Source organism: Camelus dromedarius, chromosome 26 (assembly GCF_036321535.1).
Source record: "Camelus dromedarius isolate mCamDro1 chromosome 26, mCamDro1.pat, whole genome shotgun sequence".
Taxonomy (NCBI): Eukaryota; Metazoa; Chordata; class Mammalia; order Artiodactyla; family Camelidae; genus Camelus; species Camelus dromedarius.
Genome location: NC_087461.1, coordinates 14,694,960 through 14,721,805, shown reverse-complemented (window position 1 = coordinate 14,721,805; position 26,846 = coordinate 14,694,960). Strand labels below are relative to the sequence as shown.

At 36.6% G+C, this 26,846-nt stretch overlaps 1 protein-coding gene across 1 annotated transcript in view; it reads left to right on the top strand.

Moving 5' to 3' along the window:
* Positions 1–18,076, top strand: part of STAM (signal transducing adaptor molecule) — a 54,783-nt gene extending 36,707 nt beyond the window's left edge. The window contains exons 7-14 of the mRNA XM_010992982.3: positions 318–510; positions 1,229–1,323; positions 4,660–4,748; positions 6,635–6,722; positions 7,191–7,245; positions 7,815–7,968; positions 9,726–9,904; positions 16,221–18,076. Coding sequence (XP_010991284.3) covers positions 318–510; positions 1,229–1,323; positions 4,660–4,748; positions 6,635–6,722; positions 7,191–7,245; positions 7,815–7,968; positions 9,726–9,904; positions 16,221–16,449 — 1,082 coding nt within the window. The 3' untranslated portion in view covers positions 16,450–18,076. The remainder of the gene's footprint in view (positions 1–317; positions 511–1,228; positions 1,324–4,659; positions 4,749–6,634; positions 6,723–7,190; positions 7,246–7,814; positions 7,969–9,725; positions 9,905–16,220) is intronic.
* Positions 18,077–26,846: the final 8,770 nt, after the last annotated feature.

Genomic DNA, 26,846 nt, shown 5'->3' with positions numbered 1-26,846 from the left:
TAAATTAAAAAAATTGATTTGAGAGTTTATATCTTTTTGTTACCCAGAATAATTTAAATTGTATGTTTAGTAAAAAGTCATCATGCTGTACAGTTTTTTAAATTAATTTATTTTTTAAACTTTCAGTTGTGAATGAATGAATAAAATTGTTGAAGGTATTTTTTGTTCAGGATGTTGTATCATATCATGGATATGTCCTGGTTTCCCACTACATTATTGAAAGAGGAATACTTTTTACTTTCAGATATCTTTTTGTACTACTTATGATTGTTGGGTATATTAACATTTTGGGTTTTTTTAAACCCATTATTTTCTAGCCATTGAGTTGTCCCTGAAAGAACAAAGGCAGCAGTCAACCACCCTTTCTACTTTGTATCCAAGCACATCCAACCTCTTAACTAACCACCAACATGAAGGCCGAAAAGTTCGTGCTATATATGACTTTGAAGCTGCTGAAGATAATGAACTTACTTTTAAAGCTGGAGAAATTATTACAGTTCTTGATGACAGGTGATGGTTAATATTAAGTTCAACATTATCATACGAAAATATTGAACATATTCTGTGTTTCACGTTATTCCTGCTGAATGCCTTCTCAAACAAAAAAATAAAATGTTGAAGCAAGTAGTTTTTCTGTATGACTTTGCTCATGTCACACCATCTGGATTCTTATTTTGTAGTTTCATTTTTTCTCTTTGGTCTTTGTTTTGGGGGTCTAGTTTAATCTATTCATTCTTGGTTCCATCCAGTATTATAGATTGTTAAATTAGTATAAAAGTTAAGACTTCAGAGAATATACCAAATACACTTATTATGGAATTTATAAGAAATACATAATATACTGAATTAATTTATTTCCACAGAATAGTACTTCAGTATGGAGCAAATTCCTTTTATGTGGAATTATGTACATTTACATTATCATAGAGGAGGTGATACAGTGTATCTGTTTTGTTTTTGTTTTTGTGGCAAAATATTTAATGCTGCCATCTCCATGGTGGACCACTGGGGGCTATGAGGGTTGAAGCTGGGCATCTAGTTATTTTTACTACAGCTTTATGTTTACTTGAAAATTAGTTGTAATAGTGATACATTCATTTCCTCCTTCGTTGGGTTGTTGTGAGATTCAAATCTGGTTAGTAAGATAAGTTAAACACTATAAAAAGTAAAGATACATAGAAATAAAAATTCTTTGTTATAGTGAAGCATTCTTTTTTCTTGCTCTTAGTGACCCCAACTGGTGGAAAGGTGAAACCCATCAAGGCATGGGGTTATTTCCCTCTAATTTTGTGACTGCAGATCTCACTGCTGAACCGGAAATGAGTAAGTATTTTCCAGTCTGTCAATGGATGATAATCCATAATTCCCCAAAGTTCAACTTTCTGGAGCAGGGACTATCAAATGTTAGTGCCTCCAAGTTGTCCCTTAAAAAATGCACCTCCCCAGTCAAATTACTTATGAGGAATCATCTAATCTAAGAATTGAAATCATCTGTCTACCAAAATTATCTTTAGACAGACTATGGACTTTAAAAAAAAAAAAAAAATATATATATGTATTTATATGTCATTGTAAAAATGCAAATTAAGAGGTGTTACAGAATTTATGCATTATGTATTTTTGTTTTCAGTTGATAAGAATGTGACAAATTCAGTGTAAGCTTACAGGGAAGCTTTTCTTCTATTCTTCCTATTTGACCATCTGTCTAGAGTCTAGCCCCAGACTTGGAAACAGTGGCCTCTAAGCAACATAACAGCTTTCCTAAGCCACCATGTCAGATATTCAGAAGGGGCCGTAACTAATCATGTAGATAGTTTTTGGATTTCCAAGCCTTTGCTGACTAGGAGAAATAGACTAGAAAGTGGGGCCAAAGGGGAAAAGTGATATTACTGGCAGTCACAATCGTTGCAGGAGATGTAACTGCCAGTAGCCTATTAAAATGTTGGTAGGTGGTTCACTGTATTTCTAAATATCACTCTAAGGAGTCCTCATAATGATGAGTGTGAGTCCTAAAGATTAAGTCATAATCTTCTGTTTAAGGAAACAGAAATATGTTTCATCTAGAAAGAGATCTATTAGCCACTGAAATGTTTAGAGTTTTAAAAGGGTTTTTTGTATATAAGTCAGTAAGCTACAGTTATCTGGCAAAATACCTCATCTCATCTTTCTGTAATGCCAGGTAGAAAAGATGAGAGAAAGCTGTGAATCACCATCAGCTTTGGTCTTTTTTTGTTTGCAGGAATTTTAAGAAAGGATCTTTTTCTCAGTCATCTTTTCATTTCCAACAGTACTTGATGCTGAATCTTATCCAGAATACAGACTATATAAATATTTATAGAATAAATGATACATAAGTGTCTGTGTATTAACACTAAAGATGTACTTTTCTTTGAAAACAAAAAATGTTCCTCTTACAAGAAAAGGCTTTAATAATAGACCAGACGTTACAGACCTTTGGTAAAACAACGCCCTCTCCTAGTTATCATCAGGATGTCTTGTGCTACTTTCATGGAGACAGATCTGGTACCCATTCCTTTAAGGGAGTTCTCTTTGTTAAACTCAAAAAAAAAAAAAAAAAAAAGGCAAAACCATGTTGTACAACCTTGTTTAAATGGCAGCGCATAATGTGCCGACTTTTTAACCTGGCTGATTGTGGTTGGTTTTTCTGTTTGTTGTTTGGGTTTGGTTTTTTTTTTAAAATCTTGAATTAGATCTTGGAAGGGATAGAATTGTCTTGGATTTCCATTCAAGGTGAGATCCAAGATCTCACGTCGATAAGGTAGTCATCTCATCTTTTTTCCCATCACATAGCACTGTAGCCTTAAAATGAATATTCTATTTATTCTCCTGTGTCTCACTCTGGAGCACCTAAAAGAGAAACCAGAGCATCAGAGCGTATGTAATGACATTATAGTCCTCAGGCTTGGAAAACGAGTGTTAGCAAGATCTTTGTAGCATTGTTCTTTATGGGAGAACAGAAGCCACCTCACTTAATGTGTCAGTTAGAAAGCTTGACCTACTTAGATTGTTTTTGTTTTGGAGATGCGGTAAGGTTTTGTTAAAGCTCTTTATCATGTATGTGTATACATAGACATCTGTATATCTCTGTACATATGTATATGTGGTCTTATTTATACATACACGCACGATATGCACACAAACATACACACGCATACATAGTAATAGTGTTAGTCCCCAGGAGAAAAAGCCCTGCAGACTTGGGTGTGGTCAGCTGTTAGGATGTCCCGTCTACCATGTGTTCTCTTAATGGGTAGCAGCCAGTGCAGTGCTGTCCCAGCTTTCGACTCGCTAATAGCTCAAGATATAAAAAGCAAAAATGTCTGTAGCAGATGGCTCTTTTTCTCCCATGGGAAAACAATATCAGTTGAAACCTTTTTTTATGTGTAAAATTTTGCTTTTGGTGACTTGTGTGGGTGAATATATTCCTTATACTGTAAAGTAAACTATTTCCATTTTATATGAAAGCACACAACATAGAATACGTAAGTGGTATGACTCCTTGTTCTTTGAGTAAAATCACAGGCCAGATTCCAGTAGCGTGGGCTAGTAGAGCTGGCATTCAAATCCAGGCTTTGCCATCTATGAGCTCTCTCCTATGCAAGGGTTTTTACTCTTTCTAAGCCACTGTTAACCTCATTTATAAAATGAGCATATCTCATAGCATTGTATTGGAGGTTCCTTGCGGAAAATGTAATATTCCATGACGCACATTTAATAGTTTAATATATATTATTTCCCTTTCTTAATTCTGCCCCTTTCCCACCACTTCTTTCCGTCTTGATTCTTTAATATTTTTGGAAATACTGATTAACTACATTGATACAAGTATGAAAAAAATCCAAAAAGGAAGTTCATTCCTTTAAAGCTGTATGTCCACTCAGTATTATTTTGGAGAAGATTAATTGCCATGTTAATCATAACTTTATATTAGCTAGTTAATTTTACATTGAATATTTTTTAAAAAGTGCTTTGTTGGGCAATAGAAATATATGTTTCTGATTTGCAGATCCCTTAATAACCACCTTTTCATTGCAAAGAATACTGTAACTAAAAAATATAGAATGATTTAGTGGAAAATTCAGATCCCTGCCAAGGCCACTTGTAAAGTTCTCCACTGGCCTGGATGTCATTCCCTTAGTAAAAAAAAAAAAAGAAGTCTGAGTGGTGTGTGGGGAACATGCAGCTAACTTCTCAATTCATTACATTGAAATAGCATGGCCTGTGGAAAAATGGAAATTTTTCTTTGAAAGGACTAGTAATTTTAAAAGAGGATTTATTTTAAATAGCAGAATTCATTTATGCCAGTGTAAAACTTTGCTTTTTGTTTAGCAGTTTACCAAACTCTCATATGTAAATAGGTGATTAAACTTTGTTTCAGAAATACATCTCTTATTTTTAGAGAAATCTCTGTTCTGGAAAAGATAAAATCTTTAGAAAATTAAGAAATCATCACAGAATATCCTAAAGTAGTGTTTTGTCATTATTGCCTAAATCTGCAACCTAATTATCCATTAAATTGTGTCTCTCAGATTGAAGGGAATATAAGAAAAACATAAATTCTCTCCTGGAACCGAAAGTGCTTTAAAATAAAAATTTAAATTTATGATAAGGAAAAGATAAATGTTGCATGTTTTACAGTTAAAACAGAGAAGAAGACGGTACAATTTAGTGATGATGTTCAGATAGAAACAATAGAACCAGAGCCGGAACAAGCCTACATTGATGAAGTAAGTGATTTCCTGTGTGAGAGCGTGATACTTGGTATTGAACTTGAAATGGTTTTCTTCTCTTCTTTAATAAAATTCAGTACTTGATTATTGCATGTGTTTTGTTGTTATAAAAATTCAAACAATATAGATGAAGCAAAGATTCTTCTTGAAACTTCCTCTCTAGTCCCACCCATTCTTACCATGTCAGTACATAGAGATGTCCCTCATTATTTGAAATCCTTAATATTCCATAGACTGAATTTATCATGACTTCGTTATTCTGTTGTTGGATGATTAGGTTGTTTACAGTTCTTTGTGGGGTTTTTGTTTTGTTTTGTTTTGTTTTTGCTATTACAAACACTGTTGTAATGAGCCTTTTGGGGGCATATTCAAAGGAATGTGTGACTTTTACTTCTAAATCCTAGTATTTAATGCTCTGGAAATTATATCCTCTAACATTTTAAGCTAATGATGAAAAATGAGATGTCATCTTTAAAATATGTGAAGGGATTTGTGGATTTTTAGGCTTCTTTCAGGGGAGCCAGAAGCAGAAAGTTTGAAGAGCACTCTTTTAGAGAAATAGGCTGTAGAAGACTGCTGAGAGCCAGGGAATGCAGAGGGGTCCAGGAGAATTGGGGTTATATAAGGCAGCATTTGTAGGGTCACACTAGTGGTCTATCTGGAAACCTTATTTGTCTGATAGTAGATAATTTCAAATAGGGTATAGTATTCTGTAAACAAATAAATAGAACACAAATTATCCACGTGTCAGTTGACTCCTCACTCTCATTTTACCTCCACCCCCTCTTTTTTTGGCCGTAAGCAGACTTTTCTGACCTGTGCAGCCTTTTTTAAAGACCACTTAAAATGAAAATTGTGAATCTTTTACATTGAAATATAACATCCATTTCAAAACACAAAATTCTTTTGACTTCAGAAGAGTTTTTTTTTAAGTCTCTTTCACCATCTAGTGATGAATTCATCTCTCAAACTGTTCTCCGTGTGTGCAGACCATAGCGCTTTGTTTTGGTTTAAATAACTGCTTTGCTTAGAATTCACAGTCTTTAAATTATTTACCTGATGTCACTATTACCCTAATGTTCAGTAGTATATCCATGTAAAACCTGAATGAAGAAATGTTTGGAATTATTACGGTAGTATTCTTTGGTATGTGAGCTCTATATTTTGATTTTTTTAAACCTACATATAAATATGTACATACTAATATAATTTATAGAGGTATTTATGTAATGATGGCTTCATTAGTTCCATGGGTCTTACAGCAGAAGATTCTGAAGTAGATCTGACTCATTGCCATGAGATGCCTTCAAGCCTTTTTACACAGGAGAATAAAGGAACCACAAACCCTTCTATTTTTGATGATAAACTGAAACATTGGTGGAAAGAGAATGTAGAATAAATCCTTCTGGTGCTGCTTAGGAGGAGTACAGCTGTAATACAGCGGAGCGATGCCTTACCAAAACAGCTGCGCTGTCCTCCATGGTGGAGAGGTAATGACGGGGTTGTTAGTCATAAGTAATGCCATCTTGAAAGAGAGGTTACACCTGTCAGCATGGCAAGGCCACAGCTGCCCCAAACAAAGTGACACAGAAATCCACTAGCATGACGTAAGAGATTAAAGAGCTCACATGTTGTGAGTTTAAATGTTGTTCTCTTTCTTCTCATTTAAGAGAGTTTCTGTTAGCAGTTTCAAAAATAAGTAGGAATAGCTTTCAAGGCTCTGACTTCACATAGTTGTGAAGAGAACACACGGATATTGAATCCATAAAAGCAAAATTGAAGTCTTCATGTCTGAATTCCAAGAGTTCTCTGTTATCCAATTACCACAGTGAGAAGGTTTCATTGTATGATTGTTGCTTTTTATAACTGTTTAATTCCTACAGGATAAAATGGATCAGTTGCTACAGATGTTGCAAAGTACAGATCCCAGTGATGATCAACCAGATCTTCCAGAGTTACTTCATCTTGAAAGTAAACCTTGTTTTTCATTTACCTTGGAAATAAGGAATAATTAGAGATTATATCTAGTATTCTGTTGCAGAATGGTTTGATTTAAATAAAATTGAGAATGATATAAACATTGTTCACATTTCTCACTCTTCTGTGACCAGTCTTATGATTATATGCAGCTTAAATCTTTGGTAGAATTCAAATTCTTATACTTTTCTACACAAATTAAATATTTTATTCAACATTTTTAAGTGTTATAAAATGGAAATATGTATTAAAGAATTTCTGACATCAATACAGTCAATCTAAAGTATTGATTTTATAAATACCAAGGAAAGTCAACCTTGGGCTCTGTGGGCTAAGTTTAATGAATAGAATTTGTATTATTCCAAATTAGATCTTTTAGGCCTTAAATTATATGAATATCCTTCAGAGATTTGCTTTCTTTTGCTACATTTTCTTATATTTCTTCAAATCTTGTCATCGTAGCACTGTGTCACCAGATGGGACCTCTCATTGATGAGAAGCTGGAGGATATTGATCGGTAAAAGAGCATGCACCAATCTATGTTGTTTACCCTTTTCCCTACAGACCTCTCTAAACTGCTGTTGGAATAGAGCTGCCTTATTATTATTGCATTTTATTTTTATTTTAAAGATAGGCCAGTTCTCACTCACTCGTTTTCTGCTAGATATGGGAATTGAAATTAGACCAGCCTGTCCTCCCCACCCCCTTTTTAAGTGACGATTTATTTGACTTTCACTATGTTAGTCTTTTTTAAAAATAAGGGTTAACTGTTGTAATCGTATTTGCTGTAAGTGACATCATCAGGGCCCACAAATGACCCATCTGTTATTAACTAGAGAATCTAGGTATTTTGAAGTAAAGTCATGTGCAATAAACTAGAGTTCTAGCCCACCACCTCAATCTTAAAACAGTTTTGGTTGCGTTGGAGCTAAACTATAGGATATTTTTTTGTCACGAAGGTCGATTTTTAATAATGTCTGCTTACACCACTTTTTGCTATTTTTGCTATTTTGATGAATCTTATTACTTAGACCATTATATCATTTAAATAGCAGTTGTGTTTTAAATTATTGTATAATATTTCAGGAAGCATTCAGAACTTTCAGAACTTAATGTGAAAGTGATGGAGGCACTTTCCTTGTATACCAAGTTAATGAATGAAGACCCGATGTATTCCATGTACGCAAAATTACAGAATCAGCAGTATTATATTCAGTCATCTGGTGTCTCTGGTTCTCAGGTAAGCTTTTAAAAACTCACGTATTTCATTTTAAATTCTCAAACATATTTGCAATTATTTGGAATAGCTGTGTTTTTCTAAAATGTGAAACTTTCTAAAAGTAATGTTTAGAGTAAAAATAAAGTTTAAAAGATTTTTTTACTTGACAAATACAGTGTATAGTACAGTATACTAAATAAAACAGTAGTCCTTTTTCTAAAAAATTATTTTTCTGCAGGGATGTACATCAATCACTGTCAAGCTTTAAAACAAACAAACAAACAAAAAACCAAACAGATGCTCTGGCTCCATCCCAGACCTACTGAATCCAGGCACGAGGGCCAAACATCTATATATTTTTAAAGCTTCATATCTAATTATCTGTTTAAGAACTACAATTTTTTCTGTCTGAGTAAACCCCCTAATTATTACTAAATTCTTGTGATCATCCACAGTTTTCGATTTTATAGTGAGCTGCTTTAATCCGGATTTTTGCCCTTCTGCTACGTGAGAACATGTGTAGTGTGGTGTAGAACCATTTCCTCTGGTCACCCCAGAAACTTCTCCCAGAAACATAGAAGTTCAGGGTATAGGGAGTAATTAGCCAGACACCACATTTTATCCACGTAGAAGATTATACACTTTGTGCAGATCAGTTTTTTTTGGCAAGGTCCACTTCTCCTAAAGTGAGGGGCCAGAGCCCTGGAGGAGAGCAGCTGGGCCTGAGAAACCAGGGCCAGATGACACCCTGCTGTGAGTCTCCGTAGCAGTGTGAGCCAACAGGCAAACATAAACCCTTCACGTTTGATTGGCAAACAACAACAACAAAAAATACTGCATTTATGAGCCCTGGACTATGATTATAATGGAGATCTTTTGGATTCGGTGTGTAGTGAATCTTGTGTGGCTTAATGGAAGTGCTAAGATGATGACTGTGTTACTGTCTTAACAGCTGGTAAGAGGCTTACTACGTGTACAGGGGAGTTCTCTTTTCAAGCATGTGAAATGGAAGAATCTAATGAATACCACAGAAAATTAAAATGTTATGTGCATTTAAGATTTGAGGGGCATTTAAGACTTTAATCTCTTTAGCTTAACCCAAGTAGAGTTTTTAGATGCAGGGGCAGGCAAACAATGGCCTGGGGCAAAATCTAGCCTCTCACCTGTTTTTTAAAATAAACTCTTCCTGAAATGCATTCTCGTTTGGTTTTGCATTGTTTCTGGCTGTTTTCTCTGTGGGCAGAGCTCAGTAGTTGTGACAGAGACCATGTGGCCCACGAAGCCTGACACATTGACTGGACCCTAACAAAAAAGTCTGCTGACCCTGCTGTAGAAGCTTAGCTTGCCCTATGCTTAACAAGCTGTAATGCAGGAAATACATCTGTATCTATATCTGTATGTAGAGATCTGTAAATAAATGCAGAGTGTTGCTATAAAACAGTGAATTCAAAGACACGTCTCGAGCATTTGTTGGGCTTCCTTTTAGGGAGATACTTACAATACCAACATGCAAGGAGAAATTGTATTAGTATAACGTTTCAAGGTAAGTTCCTCTACTGCCTCTGCACAGAGATAAACACGAGCTTAGCTAACGTTGACCTAAGAACAGAAATTGTCGGAAGCCCACTTCACTGAAAAGTCCTTTTTAAAATGTCGGTCAGCAGAAGTAACTTCAAACAAAACGTTTCAGAGCTGTGATTGTTCTTTCTGTAACCGAATGCCTCTGCAAATGAAGTTGAGCCTGCCTGTTCAAATCTGTCCTACCCCGCTCTCCCCAGGTGTACGCAGGCGCCCCCCCGCACAGCGCCGCCTACCTGGTCGCGGGGGCCGCGCAGCTGAGCCACCTGCAGAGCTACAGCCTCCCCCCGGAGCAGCTGCCCTCCCTCAGCCAAGGAGCCGTGCCGGCGCCGGCCAGCCCCGCCCCGCCCAGCCAGCCGACCCAGGCTTCTTACCCCAAGTAATTTGATTGTTGACTGTTGCTTGTGCTTCGCGCCGTGATCGTCCTGTAACCATAAAAAGTGGATGAGGAAAAATCCACGGTAGATGTCACCGCTGACATTGTGGTGGTGAGCTTGGGGACCCTCTGTCCGACTGGTTCTTGCGACTGCTGTCTTCTCTGTTTTTTTATATACGCCTATTATAATGTCTTTTGTTTTTATTTGAGTCTCTGATGATATAAGCTAAGGACTTGAACAAAACGTAAACTTATGTTGGTAACTAATTTATTATCCTTTTACACAGATTTCATGTAAAATCTAAATGTCTAGAATTACTATTTTAGAATTTATAGTTTTGTACTGCCTCTTAAAGATAAATATTTCCTTCTTTTTACCGTGTGTGGGAATGTAGTGTATATCACAGCAAGGTAAACCATTTGCAAAGAGACAGGATGGGAAGCTCTCTGACCCCGTGGTTCATGGGACGAGTCGCTGAATGTGAAATGCCAGGCCAGTTGTTTTGGTCATTTACTTACGATGCCCCTGTCTTGTAAATGATTATATTTATACATTGTGTTACTCATAATTATATAAATGCCTTTTCTACTTCAGTGGACATCTAAGCTGAAGTCATTTCTTTGAGTCGAATAAAAGATAGGTTTAAGAGTTCATCAGTGTGTAATTCCAGAAGTCATGACATTCTGACTTGCAACAGAGGTTTCTTGGTGGCACAGGTACAGTTTCTAGGAAGCTTTCAATGTTGGAGTTGCCCAGAATGCTCCTCCTCTACTGCCCACACTGTTGTCTTGTTCATCCTCGAAAGAGTCACACTCTAGGGATGCTTGGGGATTTTCAAACGTGTTTTTATGGTCACATCCAGTATTCTGAAGTGACCTTATGTAGGGTAGTGGGGAAGCCTCTTACAGGCATCAAACAGCAACAAAAAAACCCAAAAGAGCACCCCCTACTGGGTTACAGAGCTTAGGAGAAAATGTTAGGTGTAGCTCTTTCTGTCCTGGGAATTAAAAAAAAAATTTTTTTTTTAAGTTGCAGTTTGGTGAAAATGAGTGGAAAGATGGAAATAGGCAGGGAGCAGCTATTAAGAGAGTAACATGCTGCTATGAAATGAGATCAGAGTGAGTAGAAGGAGGTATTGTTGAGAAGTTAGCCAGTGTGCATGAGTAACGTAGGAACCCCTCAGATATGTTAGTATCAGCCAGAAAGGCCGCCTCTTCCCCAGCTCATCCTCTGTTGCTGAATCACATGCTGCTCCAGCTGTCTTGTTACTGGAGGTTACTTGTCTTAGTTCAGGGCCTTGAGCCATTGTCCTTGCAAGTGAGATCATCTGTTGGTAGGCGCTTAAACCACATTGTGCTACAGAGCCCAAGCGCCCTGTTGCTGTTTGCTGGGCATTGCTCAGTCCACCTCTGCAGGCTGGATGTGGATCCCCGGTGCAGGACTTGCGCTGTAGTCCAGGGCCCGACTCTGCTGACATACTGGGGCTATAAATGTCACCTCTTGAGAAATGCATGTACATTTCAATGGATGCTTTTCATTGAGCATTTCCTTGAGATATTTCACCCTCTTTGCTTGGCTGTTTCCTCCTTATTCTTCAGTTCTTAGCTTCGTCTGGACTAGAACGCCAGTACCTCTCTTGCCTTCCACTCCCTCCTCCTCAGTTGCTGTCGCAGGACCCAGGGACACCATTTAGTCTCATAATCTTCTCCCCACTGAGCTCTGATGAGAGCTCTTGAGAGCTGGAGCTGAATCTTCCATCTTTATAGCCGCACTGTGTAGCCCAGAGCCTTACACTGGGTAGGAGTTCAGTAAATATTTGATAAGTAAATGTTTAAGTGTTGATGGGAATTTCAAGGACTGTGTTAGGACAAGGAGATACATACTTTAATTCCTTGAAAAGGCTTCATGAAGGCTTTGAGGCAATTTTTTAAAAGATACATAAATGTGTAACATATATATTTACAAATGCATAAGAACGGTTTGTGTGTTTGTGTGTGTGTCTGAATGAGAAAATTGATGGCAAAACAGAGCATACGACATACTTGATTCAAGCTTTCTAATAGTAAATCAAGGTCAATGAGGAATTTTTCCTCCATTTTTGATAGGCAGGTTTTTTAGTGTTCCTCCGTTCATTACCTAGGAGGCAATTTCTTATTCTTTTACATTGAGTTTTGATTTTAGGGTTATCACTTTTCCAGACTTCTGTCACCCTAGGATGATCTTACTGATAACTGGGGAAGGTGGTATTGATTTACCTATCTTGAGTGGTGGTGACAATAATGCTTAGGTGACCAACACTGTATACTTACTTGTCAGTTATTTCATTTTGCTTCTATTAAAGGGATGTTTTTTGTTTGTCCAAGTTTGATGCTTTAGATATAAATGAGATCATACAGTGTCTTTCTCTGTCACAAGGGCGGAGTTGTCTTCATTCTCAAGGCTGAATAATATTCAGAGAGAGAGAGAGTGTGTGTGTGTGTGTCTAACCTTCTTTATCCATTGATCCCTTGACAGGCACTTAGGTGTTTCTGTATCTTGGCTATTGTGAGTAATGCTGCAGTGATCATACGAGTGCAGATATCTCTGAGATCCTGATTTCAGTTCCTTTGGATATATACCCAGAAGTGGGATTGCTGAATTACATGATGGTTCTATTTTTAATTTTTTGAGGAACCTCCATACTGCTTTCCATAGTGGCTGCACTAATTTACAGTCTCGCCATCACTGCACAAGGATTCTCTTTTCTCCACATTCTTGCCGACACTTGTTATTTCTTGACTTTCTGATAATAGCCATTCCAGCAGGTGTGAGGTGATATCCCGTGGTTTTGATTTGCTTTTTCCTGAGGATTAGTGACGCTGGGCACCTTTCCATGTGCCTACTGACCACCTGACTGACCTTCCTCCTTTGGAAAACTGTTTATTCGAGTCCTCTGCCCATTATTTCAATCAAGTTGTTAGGTTTTTTTTTGCTTTTGAGTTATATGAGTTCTCTGTGTATTTTGGATGTTTACTCCTTATCAGGTTATGTGATTGGCAAATATTTTCTCCCATTTTGTAGATTCTCCCTTTTCATCTTGTTGATGGTCTTCTTTGCTGTGCAGAAGCATTTTGGTTCGATGTGGTGCCACTTACTGGTTTTTGCTTTTGCTGTCATATCCAGGGAATTACAATGAGGCCAACATGAATGACCTTTTTACCCTATTTTTTTCTTCTATGAGTTTTACAGTTTCAGGTCTATTTAAGTCTTTAATCCATTTCAGGTTCATTTTTGTGAGTGATGTATGTAAGACAGGGGTCCTTTTTCATTCTTCTGCATGTGGTTACCCAGTTCTCCCAACACCATTTATTGAGGAGACTAATCTTTCCCCATTGAATATTCTTGGCTCCCTGGTCAAATATTAGTTGACCATTGATTTAGAGTTTCTTGGCCTCAAGGTGCTTACTGGCTAGTAGAGGCAAATACACACAAAATATAAAATTACAACATAAATTACAAATGAAGCTATATGTTTTAGGAGTCTCAGGATTCAGGGAAGATTTCCAAGAAAATATGCTCAAAGTTATTCTCAGCCTGGAAGAAAAAAGTAAAAGGTTTTCTTTCATGAACAAAGACATGGTTCTCATGTTTCTGTTGAAATGACATGCTGTAGAGTGGCATGGTGCCCCTGGAATGAGTAACACGGGGAGTAATGAAAACACATAGTATGTGGTGGGCATTACCAACAGTACAGCGTTACAGAAGGATTAAAGTCTGTGGTGGGAGATGTGCGAGATACACTTGGACTTGAATGAATGGTCCTGGATAACATGTTAAGGAGCTTGGGTCTTGTCTGGGAAAGCTCATAAAGACCTTCTGATGGTGGTGCCGTGGATGTTCAGAGGGACTAGAATAGAAGCCGGGAGACTCGTATATTAGGTCAGAAATGAAGAGTGTCTAATTGCAAGATAGGAATGAGAAAAGAGTTATTTCATTAGCAAATGACTGTGGGTAACAAGGTGGGGAGACAGTGCAGAGCAGAGATATGAGAGAAAGGTATTCGGTGAATTGCTGGGTTTTACCCCTGCGTGGTTGGGTGAATGGTAGAGCTGTAAGTTGAGAGGAGTATAGCACAGAGTGGGAGTGATTAGAGTAACAGCTAACATTTATGGGATGTCGTGTAAGCACCAGGCCACATGCTCTGTGCTTTACATGTGTTAACTCAACTTACTCTAATAACCCATGAAGCAGGTACACGGTCTTCCCCCTTTTACAGATGAGGAAACTGAGCCAGGGAGGGAGGACTAAGGTCCCGTTTAGCTAAGATACAAAACTAGGCATTTTGGCACCAGAGTTTGGCCCTTAGTCTCAACATTATAAATAGCATTGTTGTGGCCCTTAATGGTGTGACTAACAGCATGAAATCTGAGTTCTTGTGATACTTTATATCTCACAACACACCACCTATGGACTGATAGTGGATGCTGCCTTCAAGCATTGCCTAAGTGGTTACGTTAGTTGGTGGAATGTAGCGGTAAATGACTGTCTGTTATAATAATGAATTGGTTTAATTTGTGCAGAGTACAAAAGCACTGAATTTACCAACATCTGATTGATAAACAATCTAGCACTTGAAGAAAAGTTTAGAAATAGAATTTTGAAAATTGTAGGCAGTTGCCCTTTGTATAGCTTGTTTTATGTTTTTCATAGAAACGTGGAGGGGAATCTCATTGTTAAAGCTCTTAGTGTCTTTATGTAGTTAACTTGCTGTCTTCCTCATGGTGAAAACTCGAATATGAGGTTGGGAGTGGGATGAGAAGTAGCAGAGACATAAGTGAAGACAGCTCTGAAGGACTTCTTTTCTGTGGAGTGGGAGCAGTGCCCACGTGGAGGGTGCCTGGCAGGTGGTCAATTACAGCAGGAAGGAGAGCAGGATACATCAGGGGGTGTGGATACAGGTAGTTGATTGATAGATGTTTGGGTGGGAGTAGAGAGAAGGTCTCTTTTATTTGCTTCTCTGTTTTCAGGGAAGTAAGAGAAAGGAGGTTACCAGGTTTTCTTCTTCCCTAGTCCACCAGAGCTGGTCTTAAAGGACCAGTGATTTCCACGTGGCCAGACCCCGTGGTCACTTCCTTTTTGAAATTCTTTTTTCACTTGGCCGTGCCCGTTCTTGCTGTTTTCCTTCTATCTTATTGCCACTCTTGAGTCTTCTTTGCCTACTCTTTCTTTATCTGCCTGCTCAAAACATGGACTGCTTTTTCCTCTGTTCAGTCACTCCCTAGGGGATCTCATTGAGGCCCGTGACTCTGAACGATGTGTGTACGCTGATGACTCCTAGAGAGGTACACTCCTTGTCCTCACCTCTGCTGGACTCAGACTTGCATAGCTGACCACCTGTTCCTTATCTTTTCCTTGGGAATCTCTTAGATACTTCATACGACATGTTCAAAACTGTACTGGGGTTCTCCCTCCCCGCATCTGCTGTGGTCCTCATCTGTGGTCTCTTCTGTTTCAGTGAATAGCTCCACCAGTAACTTAGTTCTCAGACTTTACCTCAGGCATTTTGTGATGAAATTCCCTTCAAAATCTGATGCTTCCCCTGCTCTCTACCATGGCTCTCACTGGACCATTCCAGCAGCCTCCAGTCAGGTCTCCTTGCTTCTGCCCTGGGTCCAGGGTGAGCCTGTTAAAGCCAGGCCAGATCACATCACTCTTGTGTGTCTTTCCATCTCACTCCAACACAAGCAGAACCCTTATCCTAGCCTGCCCGGCCCGTGTATTCTAGGGCTCCCCTCCCCATCCATCCTGTGCCACTCTCACCTCTGCTCACTCTGCTTCAGCCATCAAGGCCTCCTTGCTGTTTGTTGAACATGCCTGGCATTTTCTCTTCTCAAAGGCTTGCTGTTCTCTTTGCCTGAAATGCCTTTTCCCCTAGATAATCAGTATCACTCCCTCCTGGCTTGTACGTTCCTGTGTCTGAGGGGCCTTCCCCTGCTACCCTAGATAAACAGGAAGCTCTTGTCCCAGCAACTCTTGGTTCTCCTGCCATATGTTGTTTCTTCATACCAGTTACTACCTCTTAACATATTATATATTTATCATCTTTTTTCTCCTTATTAGAATGTAAGCTCCTTGATGGTAGGCCTCTGCTCCCCTTCTCTCTTTATGATATCCCAGTGCCTAAAATAACAGTGTTTGGCACATTACAGGTATTTAATACATATTTAGTGCATGGATTGCATGAATGAGTGAATGGTTAATGATTGGCTTTCCTGTTTCTCTCTAAATGGCTATGTGAGTCAACAGTTACCTAACTGAGTTTTTTTTCCCCCTCCACAGTGCCATGGTCAGTTCTGTTCAAGGAGGTACCTATCCCAGCCAGACTGCAGTGTATAGTCCTCCTCCTGCTGCTGCGGCTGCTGCCACCGATGTCACTCTGTACCAGAATGCGGGAACTAACATATCCCAGGTGCCAAACTATAATTTAACATCCGTGCTGTCTCAGCCAGGAGGCAGTCAGCAGCCACCCCCGCCACAGCAACCATATTCTCAGAAGGCTCTGCTGTAGGACTTGGGATTCCTCTTTGTGGCAAATACCTGCTAAATGCCGATGACAATGCTATGAGATCCTTTAATATCCTAAGATTTGTTTATCCTCAGCTTATAAGAGTCGAATCTTGGTCAACAAGTTCCAATATTCAAGAAGGTAGAACTCTCTTCGATGTGCACTGACGTTTTAGAGGGTCTCCCCCCTCCCCCTCCCCTTCCCCCAGAGGAATGAAACTACTTACAACGTTTAATTCCTTTCATGATATGAAAGAATTGATGCAGGATTATTTGTCTCGTGAAATTATCTGGTCTGCAAAAAGTTGAACCTACAAACACTGTTGTGGCAAATGTTATGTACATATATATTGCTATGTAACTTCACTAGTGGCCATTTTGACTCACAGTGGTGATCATGTGAATATATTTAACTGTTAAGTTAATTTACATTGCTATTTTATTTTAATCATGAACAACTACCATGTTTCATGATGTTTTGTGTAAATCTGAGGTAATTACACTATCCTTTTAAACTGCAAGAGGACAAAGCTGTAGCATATTGACATGCAGCCGTCATATTGTTCCTGTTTCAGTTTCCCATTAAACTGACACTTCCTGTGTATCATGTCGTCCTGTAGCCTCTGCATACGACTAGCTGTCATCACACCAGTGTACAGTAGCTAAATTTTTGGTGCAATTATAGCAAATGATTATATTATTCCCTTTTAAACTTCTACATGTAGGCATGATGTTTCAGAGTATCATGGGACCATGAGACAAAAGTAAGTGGGACCACATGCTTTTTATCTTACTTTTGAAGAAATAATGTTGATTTACTTTTTCCTAGTTGAAGGTAGTAATTGGGTTTCTAAGCTGTATACTGTGTTTATTGGTGGCAGTGACACCAAAGATAGAGGCAATGGATAGAAGTTTTTCAACTGGAAAGAAAACGTGAATTACACTACATTTTCAGTGTCTTGTAATTATTTAGGATATAAACAAAATTTGACTTATCTGTCTTAGTCTTTTAAATATGTCTTTAACACATTGTATCTTTTAATTCTTCATTAAAATGGATGTACGTAGATGTTTCAAAGTAATCTATATTCCTGGCTTTGCTTAACAGTTTGTATATTTATTCTTATCTTTCCAACTGGATTTTTGGGCCGCTGTCTTTCTCTTTTAAAGTTCTAAATAGAATTATTTTGACTTCTTATTCAGTATTTTTGAATGAATGCTTTTCTTTTAATCCATGTGAAATGTGTTTCCTACTGACATTTTAATCTTCTTAAATATTTATAATTTCCCTAGTTGTGCTATACTATTACTTAACACCATTATTTAAACAACTGAAAAACTGAGATGAGCATCATATTAGATGGATTGATTTATTAACAGATTTCACATCATAAATGAAGGTTTAATTTGTATTTTCTGAGACTGTTGTGATCAGGTAGTTTCTTTCCTTTTTGGCAAATGATTCCATGTTTGGCAAGGTAGGTTCAATTTAAAGCACCATCTTCAACTTATATGTCTCACCCTAGTGTTGTGTTTTCCTGAGTTTAGGGTATGTTGCCCTCAAATAGTAATTTTAAGATTTGAATTCAAACCTTACATTAAAATTTTTTTAATATGTTGTTTTTGATAAACATTGTCAAATGATTGTAGTCTTTTCCATTCCAATTTGAATATTCTAGTTTGAGTGATACACTTTTTCTCAAGTTATGTTGTTTTTCTCTATCTTTTGATAAATTTGTAAATTTGCCCAATGGCAGATGTATCATTTTCCCATTTTATTGTGATACACTTCATGCTCTAAGATCAATGACATATTCTCTAGGATGTGTTCTGCCCTGTAGAAGTCAAAGAATGATGAAGTCAAAAAAGGCTGCCCATATTACAGTGCATATGCAGTTTTCTTAATCTATTCACATTACTAGGCTTTTATAAAGATTCAAATGATGAATACCTAAAACTGATGCTATATTAGTATGCAGTTTTCATTTATTAGGTATAAAAATACCAGATGGAAAAATTCCACTGAAAAGGAACCAGTGGGTTTTCCGTCCTTCAGATGACATGGGAAGGTCAGAAATGGGAAAAGGACCAGTTAAGAGCACAGTGGTTTTGTTCTGCAACCAATGTCTGTGTTGTGCTTTCATAAAATCTGTCTTTAAAAGATAGCTGTCCCTCTTTAAAGGGAACAGAATTATTTATTAAATTAACTAAGTATAAGATGATTTAAAGCAAATTTTGCTTTTCAGTTTATTTCCTTTATAATTTTTGTATATACATAAACCAGTGACATCTAAATGGAATAATTCAGCCCAATTACTATCTAGCATAAATAGCCAACAAACCTCATAGTCAGTTGGATAATATATCAGTTCCCTAAACTTACGTACTGGGGGTAGTATGTAGTATGTCCTTATGTAATGGTACAGGCTTTTCTAACTGGGGTCCTCCTTCACTGTTACCTGTCTCTCCTTCTCACTGAGGAACCTTTTTATGTGCTCAAGAGATTCCCTACTCTATATTAAAAATTACTAGAACTTTTGTTTCTATAACTCTTAATTTTTAATTTAAAATGCTTACTTAGTAGACCACTAACATTCTTTGATACAGTTTTAATATATGACATATGTATAATTCATCATAAAAATATCTCTAGTTCCAAGCTTCAAGTTTATAAAAGATAAATTAGAGTCCTGTATGGTAAACTATGCAACCTCAAAAGCTAAGTATTTTCTAAATGAAATCCATTGGTATAGTTGGTCAAATTTTCATTTCTTTAATACATTAAAATCACTGTTTTCTTTTTCTCATCTTACCAACTGTACTAGTAATTATGGTTTCCTGCTATATCACTCTTTAAATATTTAATAACAGTTATAGTTTACGTATTTCACTCATGTCATTTTCTATTTTTAAAAATTATTTTCATTGTTGATAAATGCTTAGATAAATATATAGAAGGAACTTACCTAAATGTTTTCTCAAAGACCTTATGTTTAGTTATCTTTTAGAATCATGGTTCAATTAAGTGTTCTGGTCAAATGTCCACATTATTTTCTGAGCTACTGATAATGACATGCCCCCCTGGTTTTTGAGCAAAGCCACCTTGAGTTTTATGCATTCTTTTTTAGTATGGTCTTCTTTTGAAATTGTACTGCTTAGTGACTCTTCTCCCTCAAGTTTTCCTACCTTCAACATTTTTTTCCTCATAATATTCTACAGCATTTTAAATCTCCATATTTAAAATACTAGATTTTCTTGTTGAACAAAATTTAACATTTTGTTGGAGATAACTTGTGGTCATGATGTACTTTGCTGATTGTTTCACACTCTAGCTTCATGTTTTTACTTCTCACTACTGTTATTGTCTGTCTGCTGCTGCTTTTAGACTCAGTTTCTTACAAGGATTGCATATTAAATTATTGAGTGTCAGCAGGCCTCTGTATAAAAGCGAGAGACTGGTTCTCAAGATCTTTTGGTGTTCAGAGACTTAAAAAAAAAAGTTATGTCTATTTTAGAAAAGAATATATTCAGATTTTTTGATCAGGTACCCTCATCAGTAGCAAATATTTTTGAGTTTATAGCCTCAAAAATATGTATGTCTATGTATCTACAAATTGTATAAGTTCTGTAATAATACACTATATTATTATAGTATATTATATACTATATTACTTTAGTAATATAGTACCTTGTGAAACACACCAAAAGTAGAAATCTTTATTAAAAGGGTAAGAGAAAAAATTATTAATAGAAATTCTAATATTTTCTTCTCAGATCTCTAGGTCTTTTAGTCAATGCCCTAGAATGTGTATACCCGATTTGGAGACCACTGCCCTAGAGGTTAAGATTAAACAGAGAGAGCAGGATGTTGCTAAGTTGGCCCTTTGTGGTCAGTGTCTGATACTACAAGTGGTGCTTTTCCTAGCAACTTTCTATGTTGAATTTTCAGACTTACAGGAAAGACTGAAATAATATATTGAACACCTGAGTATTCTTCATATAGATTCACTAATCATTAACATTTTGTTGCATTTGCTTTATCTCTTTATGTATGTTTATACATGTGTCTGTTTATACATGTTTGTGTATAGTTGTGTTTTTATGGGTATATACACATAGACTTTTTGTATGAATAGACAAAGTTATAGACTTTTAACTAAACTATACACCTAGTCATTTTGTCATGTATTTTGTAAGGATAAGTACATTCTCCTGCACAACCTAAAGCTTTGTCACATAATTCTGTATTATTATTGTTACCAAACACCCCCAGACTATCATTTGAAGGCATAGTTTTTTAAAAATCCAGGAACATACACCACAGTTTTTATGTCCCTTTATTCTCTATTAATCCAGATTAATCTCTTCTTTTTTCCTCCATGATACTGCCTTTTTACAGATCAACACCAGTTGTCTCATAGCATTTCCCACATTCAGTCAGAACTATATGACTTATGGTTAAAAGTAATGAATCTAAATTTTTCAAGCTCATATCAGAAAACTATGTATAAATGAACATTGTTAGCCTTAAACTGCGGTTATTCTGTATAAGAGACTGTATGCTCAGGCCATTGATGCTACCATAGCTCAGTACAGCTTTGTGTTCTTCATTTCAAATTGCATTTACAGTCACTGAGGAAAGTTTGTGCCCTTGATAAAAATAATTAGCTCCCCCTTTCCCTCATTCAAACCAAAATCAACTTCTCTCAAGCTTGTTCATCTACCTGATTCATTCTGGATGGCTTTTAGGTATTATAGAAATGTAGCAAAAAATCATAGGACTTTGTTTTGGGAGGTGTACATCTTGGCATGTTTGTTTTAAAAGACTTCTCATTATAAACTCATAAAAGACTTCTCTTATAGTCATATCTTCTTTTAAGATATTGAAATCACTCATGAGGAAGGGAAGTCCTTTCTTTTTAAAAGTACTAGTTTTTACTTACTTTCCTGAAATTGGTTATCAAATTGGAATCGGGCTGATTAAAAATTAATAATCAGTCAAGTTAGAAACACATGCAAATTACAATAATGTACACCATCAGGTTGTTAAGTAGCTGGCTTAATCCCTTACAATATTTCAGTTGGTTGGTGGCTTTTTAAAAAACAGAGTAAATGCTTGTAATCTATTGTTTCTGTGGCAAGAGATATGAAGTTTCTTAAGTGGAGGATAATTACATATCTTGTTACTTTAAAAAGAGAGAAAATATATAAACAATTGAGAATGTTTTTGGTTAATTATATGTAATATTATCTGTTAGGCATTTAGGATATCAAATATGAAACATCCATATGGTGTAATTATTTTCCTCAGAGTTAAAAATACAGAAAAAAACACCTATATGCTGGTTTTGGAATTTGTTTTTTTCTTCAAAGGAAAAAAAAAGTTTCAATATGTATCTTTGATATTCCATAATGTGAAAATATAGCGATAACACTCAAGGAGTTGTGAAACATGACTAAAGAAGTTGTAATGAAGAATAGAGGTAAATTCACTTAATATTTACCAAAGAGGCTTTATTATAACAAGTCCATTTCTATAAATGGTCGATGGCACAGGATGAAACAAACGGTTTTAGTCTTTGCATTGTATAGTGTGTCAGTTTTTGACCTTATGGGCTTTTTTTTTTTAATAATTGATGTTATACTTTTGGTTGAAGAGAAGAATAAGAACTAAATTATATTATAGGAGTTTATCGGCCTTCTATTCTGCTGTGAAGTGGAAATTTCAGTTCATTGCCCTAGGAATTCAGATTTTAACCCAGATGTATCTTTTGTCAAAAGAATATCTTGCTCAATATATGATCTTGGGCAGTTCTATGCATCTCTCTGGGCCTTCTACTTATTTCCAGATTGTAGTGTTAGTGTAACTACATGACCCTTTGAAACCAGCAGAAATTCTGTGCTTCAGATCCTCAGCCTCCCTGCCATTCAGCCTGAATAACCATGTGTGCCACTGAAGTTACTTCATAGCTTAGAGAAGGAGGAGGTACTGACAGTTGGAAGCATGATTCCTAGCACATGGTCTTAACAATATACTTCCTGCAGAGCAATCTGAGGATCCCTTATTTCCATTAGCAAACTCCTCAGCCTTTGGTTTCTATTTGAGTGACCCCACCAGGAACATCTTCCCTCTAAGTAGAAACACTTTTCACTTGATAGTACTTCCACTTTCAGTGGTGCTGATTTGGGGGAAAAATTTAAATAATTATGGCTTTGAAGCATATACTGTTTTTGTATATTGCCTCCAACTGAAGGAAAGAGGTAGCATCGGACAGTATGGAATTTAACCATTCTTGACATTCTCGTAGGCAGAATAGCATGATTCCCCTTGGTCTTACTGATGTGAATGTGAACGTTCTATGCTTGCCATCCTTTAGCTTTTTCATTTACTAAGTAGGCATACTGCCTGAGTTTAGAGAACTGTGTAAGCTGGTGGTTTCCATCTTTGATGCTATCTGAGTCGTCTTCTAATATTCTAAATAAGGTACAAAGTTAGTGACATTTTTTTTTACATCACAACTATTTGGCCTAGAAAAATGTCTTAATATACTCTATGAATGCAAGTTATTAATGTACATCAACATTAGCCATTTAAGAAAGGTTGGTTTTTTCCTAATCAACTTTTCTTCTTGTCTGTCGGTCAGTTGCATATGTCCATTCTTTTATATAGTTGTATAAAATGATTCTAAGAATAAAATAAATTTTTTTTTTAGTTTTCTTGTTTGCACTTTAGGCAATTAGATATCCTGCTAGCATTTAAAAAATTCTTTTCTAAATCTATGCTGTTTCATGGAATCTGATAAAAAGGCTTATATCAAGTATTAAATAAAATAGATAAGCCTTTTTATGGGGGGGAAACAAAATTTCCAGTTATCACTAGTTGTGTTATAGTCTCCCTTTGTAAGCAGGAACAGTCACTGCCTTTTTAGAATCGTTTTTGCTGTCTCATGTTAATTTTTTCAAGAATAATTCCAGGAATGAATACTGCTTGGGTTTTACCAAAGCAAACAAACAAGCAAACCAAACAGCTAAAGTTCTTTATCTTAATGTCATAGTAAAAGTCAATTTTGTGTTTATACAGTTTTTTTTCTTTTTAAAAGATTACTTAGATTATAATTGGTGTTAGTGAAATGTTTTGATACCAATATTTAATATCAGTATAATTTTATTTCATTCATATGATTGCCAAATATTAATTTACTTGAAGGGGGAGCAGGCAGGCCAATGGATTCCCTTCAGGTTAAGTTAAATATGTATTTGAAATAAGAAGACTTCTAGTATCTGGAATGGAATTTTATTAGGCTGCAAGTTAAATTATTGTGCTTTTGTTTAGGCCCTTTAAACTAAGGAGTATTTCTTCTCTACATGCCTTTCATGAATTTGAAAATGAGTAATTTCCTTAAGGTTTTTAGCCTGATAGGAGCAAAATTCTGTTTTTATTTTAATTCTCACCCAGCGTTTCTATGTAGTTAACTATGCTGATTTTTCTATTTGAAAGACCAAAAAAAAAAAAAAAAAAAAAAAAAAAAGCCCGGTTTCCATTTGCTAAAGAATACTTACTGGAACATGATCTGTTTATGCTTTCATTGGAGAATTAAAACTGAGTAAGTGTCCAGTTTATACCAAATGTTTTATGTATGTTGAATTTGCAATGGTGAGGGAAATTATTCTTAAAAATTAAGCAAAGAAGGAAGATTAATAGCTAAAAGAACTGAGTTTATGTAATATGTTCTGACAGTTTTGTCAAAAACATTTGAGATTAAAACCCCTGAAGTGGTATTTTCCACTTTTTGACCAAGAGGTCAGCATCATTAAACTGAATAGCATGATCTGAATTACTATGTGTAATATCTTTTGAAAGTCATATTTTTAAATATTCTTTTTATCTAGTAATTCATAGCTTATTAAACAGATGCTGTGTATAACTTATTTTTTTTCTAGATATCTATTCCAAGGGCTATTGTTTGAGAAATGTGAAGTTCTATAGGGAATGTTTGAAATCAACTTAAGAGAAACCTGAATGTTGGTGGTTTCTAGCAGATAACTCCTGTATGTTAGACTTGAGTTGTTATAATTTTGATTACCTGGAGCTTGTAACAGAACAGTGAATTCTGCTGTCATGCACATATGTGTTCTAAAAATCACTGTGCTTTGCATAACTGCACAATAAAAAGGTCTTAGGGTTTATGGGGAAAACCAGTTAGAGGTACAGCATTCCAAATCTTCAGCGGTGACATAATTAAGAATAAAGATAGGAACCTAATAAAAACAGCACTGGTTTACATGTTAAATGGTTTACAAATACATGAACATTATAATAAATATGGCACTTTACCTCGAACAAGACCTGAAGCGAGCCTGTGGAAGTAGGTGTGGGAAGAGTTGTATTTATGAGTGAAGGTGAAAGTTGGGCGGAGGAGCTGCTGGAGTCCGAGGGTAGGTTGTGACACCAGACCTGGGTGAGTGTGACTCAGCCTCGGCGAACTGAGGGCGCTCGTGTGCACGCATGTGTGTTCCCATGCAGCTCAGTTTTGCTGGGTGCAGTTTTCTGCATTTCTCCCTGTTTCTCCTGGACAGTCACACATAAGCTACCCAAAATTTGCATTTTGCTCACGTTGTTCCCTAGTGTATCATCTCCTGCAACAAGTTTTTGTTTTCCAAACAGTCATATCAAAACTGACTCTCAGAGTCATTTAGAGATGGAGAATAAGTGACTAGTCACCATTTATTTCTAACTTAAAAAAATCCTTTTATATACGGTTTTAAGTGATTGATAAGAATTATGGATATCCAGGATAGAAAACTCTCTCCCCCCTTACCAGATCAGAAAGTGTCCCAGTGGAGCTTGTGAGCACATTCAGATTCAAAGAATTACGTGTTTTGCTTACATGCAGTCTGTGAAATTATATACCCTATGATCCTGCCTTCTCCCTCCAAAGAGAAAGAAAAGAGGGAAATTAAGGAAAACATTGTTTTCTGAGTTAAGTGGGCACAGTCATCATGCCATTATTTTCACTGATTTTTTTTAACTTGATTTGTCCTGCAGTTGGTTGATTCTTGAGTGTATGCCAAGTTTTCAAAGTTTATTAACATTTCGAAGCACTAAGTATAGCAGGTATTTATTTAAATATTTTAAATACCTTTACAAATCAAAATATAAATATAGGTTATTTACAAGTTCATTTTATATCAACAGATTTATCTGTTTTTTTGTTTTTTTTTTTTTTTTTCCGGACAGAATTACTCTGTTTCTAAAGCATGGTGTGCCAGTGAGTGAATCTTCCTAGGAGTGAGGTTATCTGGATCAGGCACGTCTTCTATAATGGTTTATTGCATTAACTTTTCCTGGTCCTCAGTTTGATCATCAGTAAAATGAGAGAATTATATCTCTTAAATTCTGTTCTAGCTATCGTATCTCCAGGTAATGTTAAAAACAATCAATTTAATCTTACTTTTTGAATAAGCACTGGTGTTCTTCCATGAGAACTCTTAAGTGCTTTTCACATAACTCATTTAAACTAGGGCGATGTTGGAGGTGAGGAACCTTGAGAGTTCGGTGATTTGCTCAAGGTCATCCAGTTAGATGGTGACATAGCTCAGGCTCAAACCTAGGTAAAGTTTGTCCTCTTACCCATCAGCTTGTCATTGACACACTGGTTCACTGTGTACCGTGTGGGAACTCTGGAACCTCGGAGAATGAGGCAGGTCTCTGCTCTCCAAATTCTTCACACTAAGGGAGAATTTTGTACTCTGTGTGTATGTGTGTGTATCCCACGGAAGGACTCCAAGATAAACATTTGTAAGAATACCTCATTAGAATGTAAAAACACATTTTCAAGTAATTGGTGCCAGGTTTCTAGCGTCTTATTTAAGACTTAGGCTTAAACTGCCCCGTTCTAATCTGGTGGTAAACCGGGTGAGACTCTTTCAGGGAACTATGGAGACATGATGGCCAAATGGCCTACTTATTTGATACCTAAGATTAATAAAATTACATATAGAAATTAAAGTAGTTATATTGAATCAATTACCTAAAAAGTTTTTAGTCAACCCAAATCCCCTGTATGTATGTTACTATGAGCATCTTGAGGATACTAATGGAATCTTTCATCTTTGTATTGTATTGCACCTAGAAGAATATTTTTTCCGTTGTATTTACTTAAGTGTTGAGTGAATGAGAAATTCAGTTTCACAGCCTGCAAGATAATTTTGCAGAGAGCTCTGTGTGTCTGTCAGCGGCCTGCCAGAAAGTCGAGTTACACTCCGGAGGTCAACTGAACAGGCTTTTGTAAAGAACTACTTACTGAAGACGAAGGGGACAAAGGATGCTGAGGCATCCTCTACTGTCACGACCCCTAACTCAAAAGGGACGAGTGTCCACAGCAACGCATGGACCCCAGT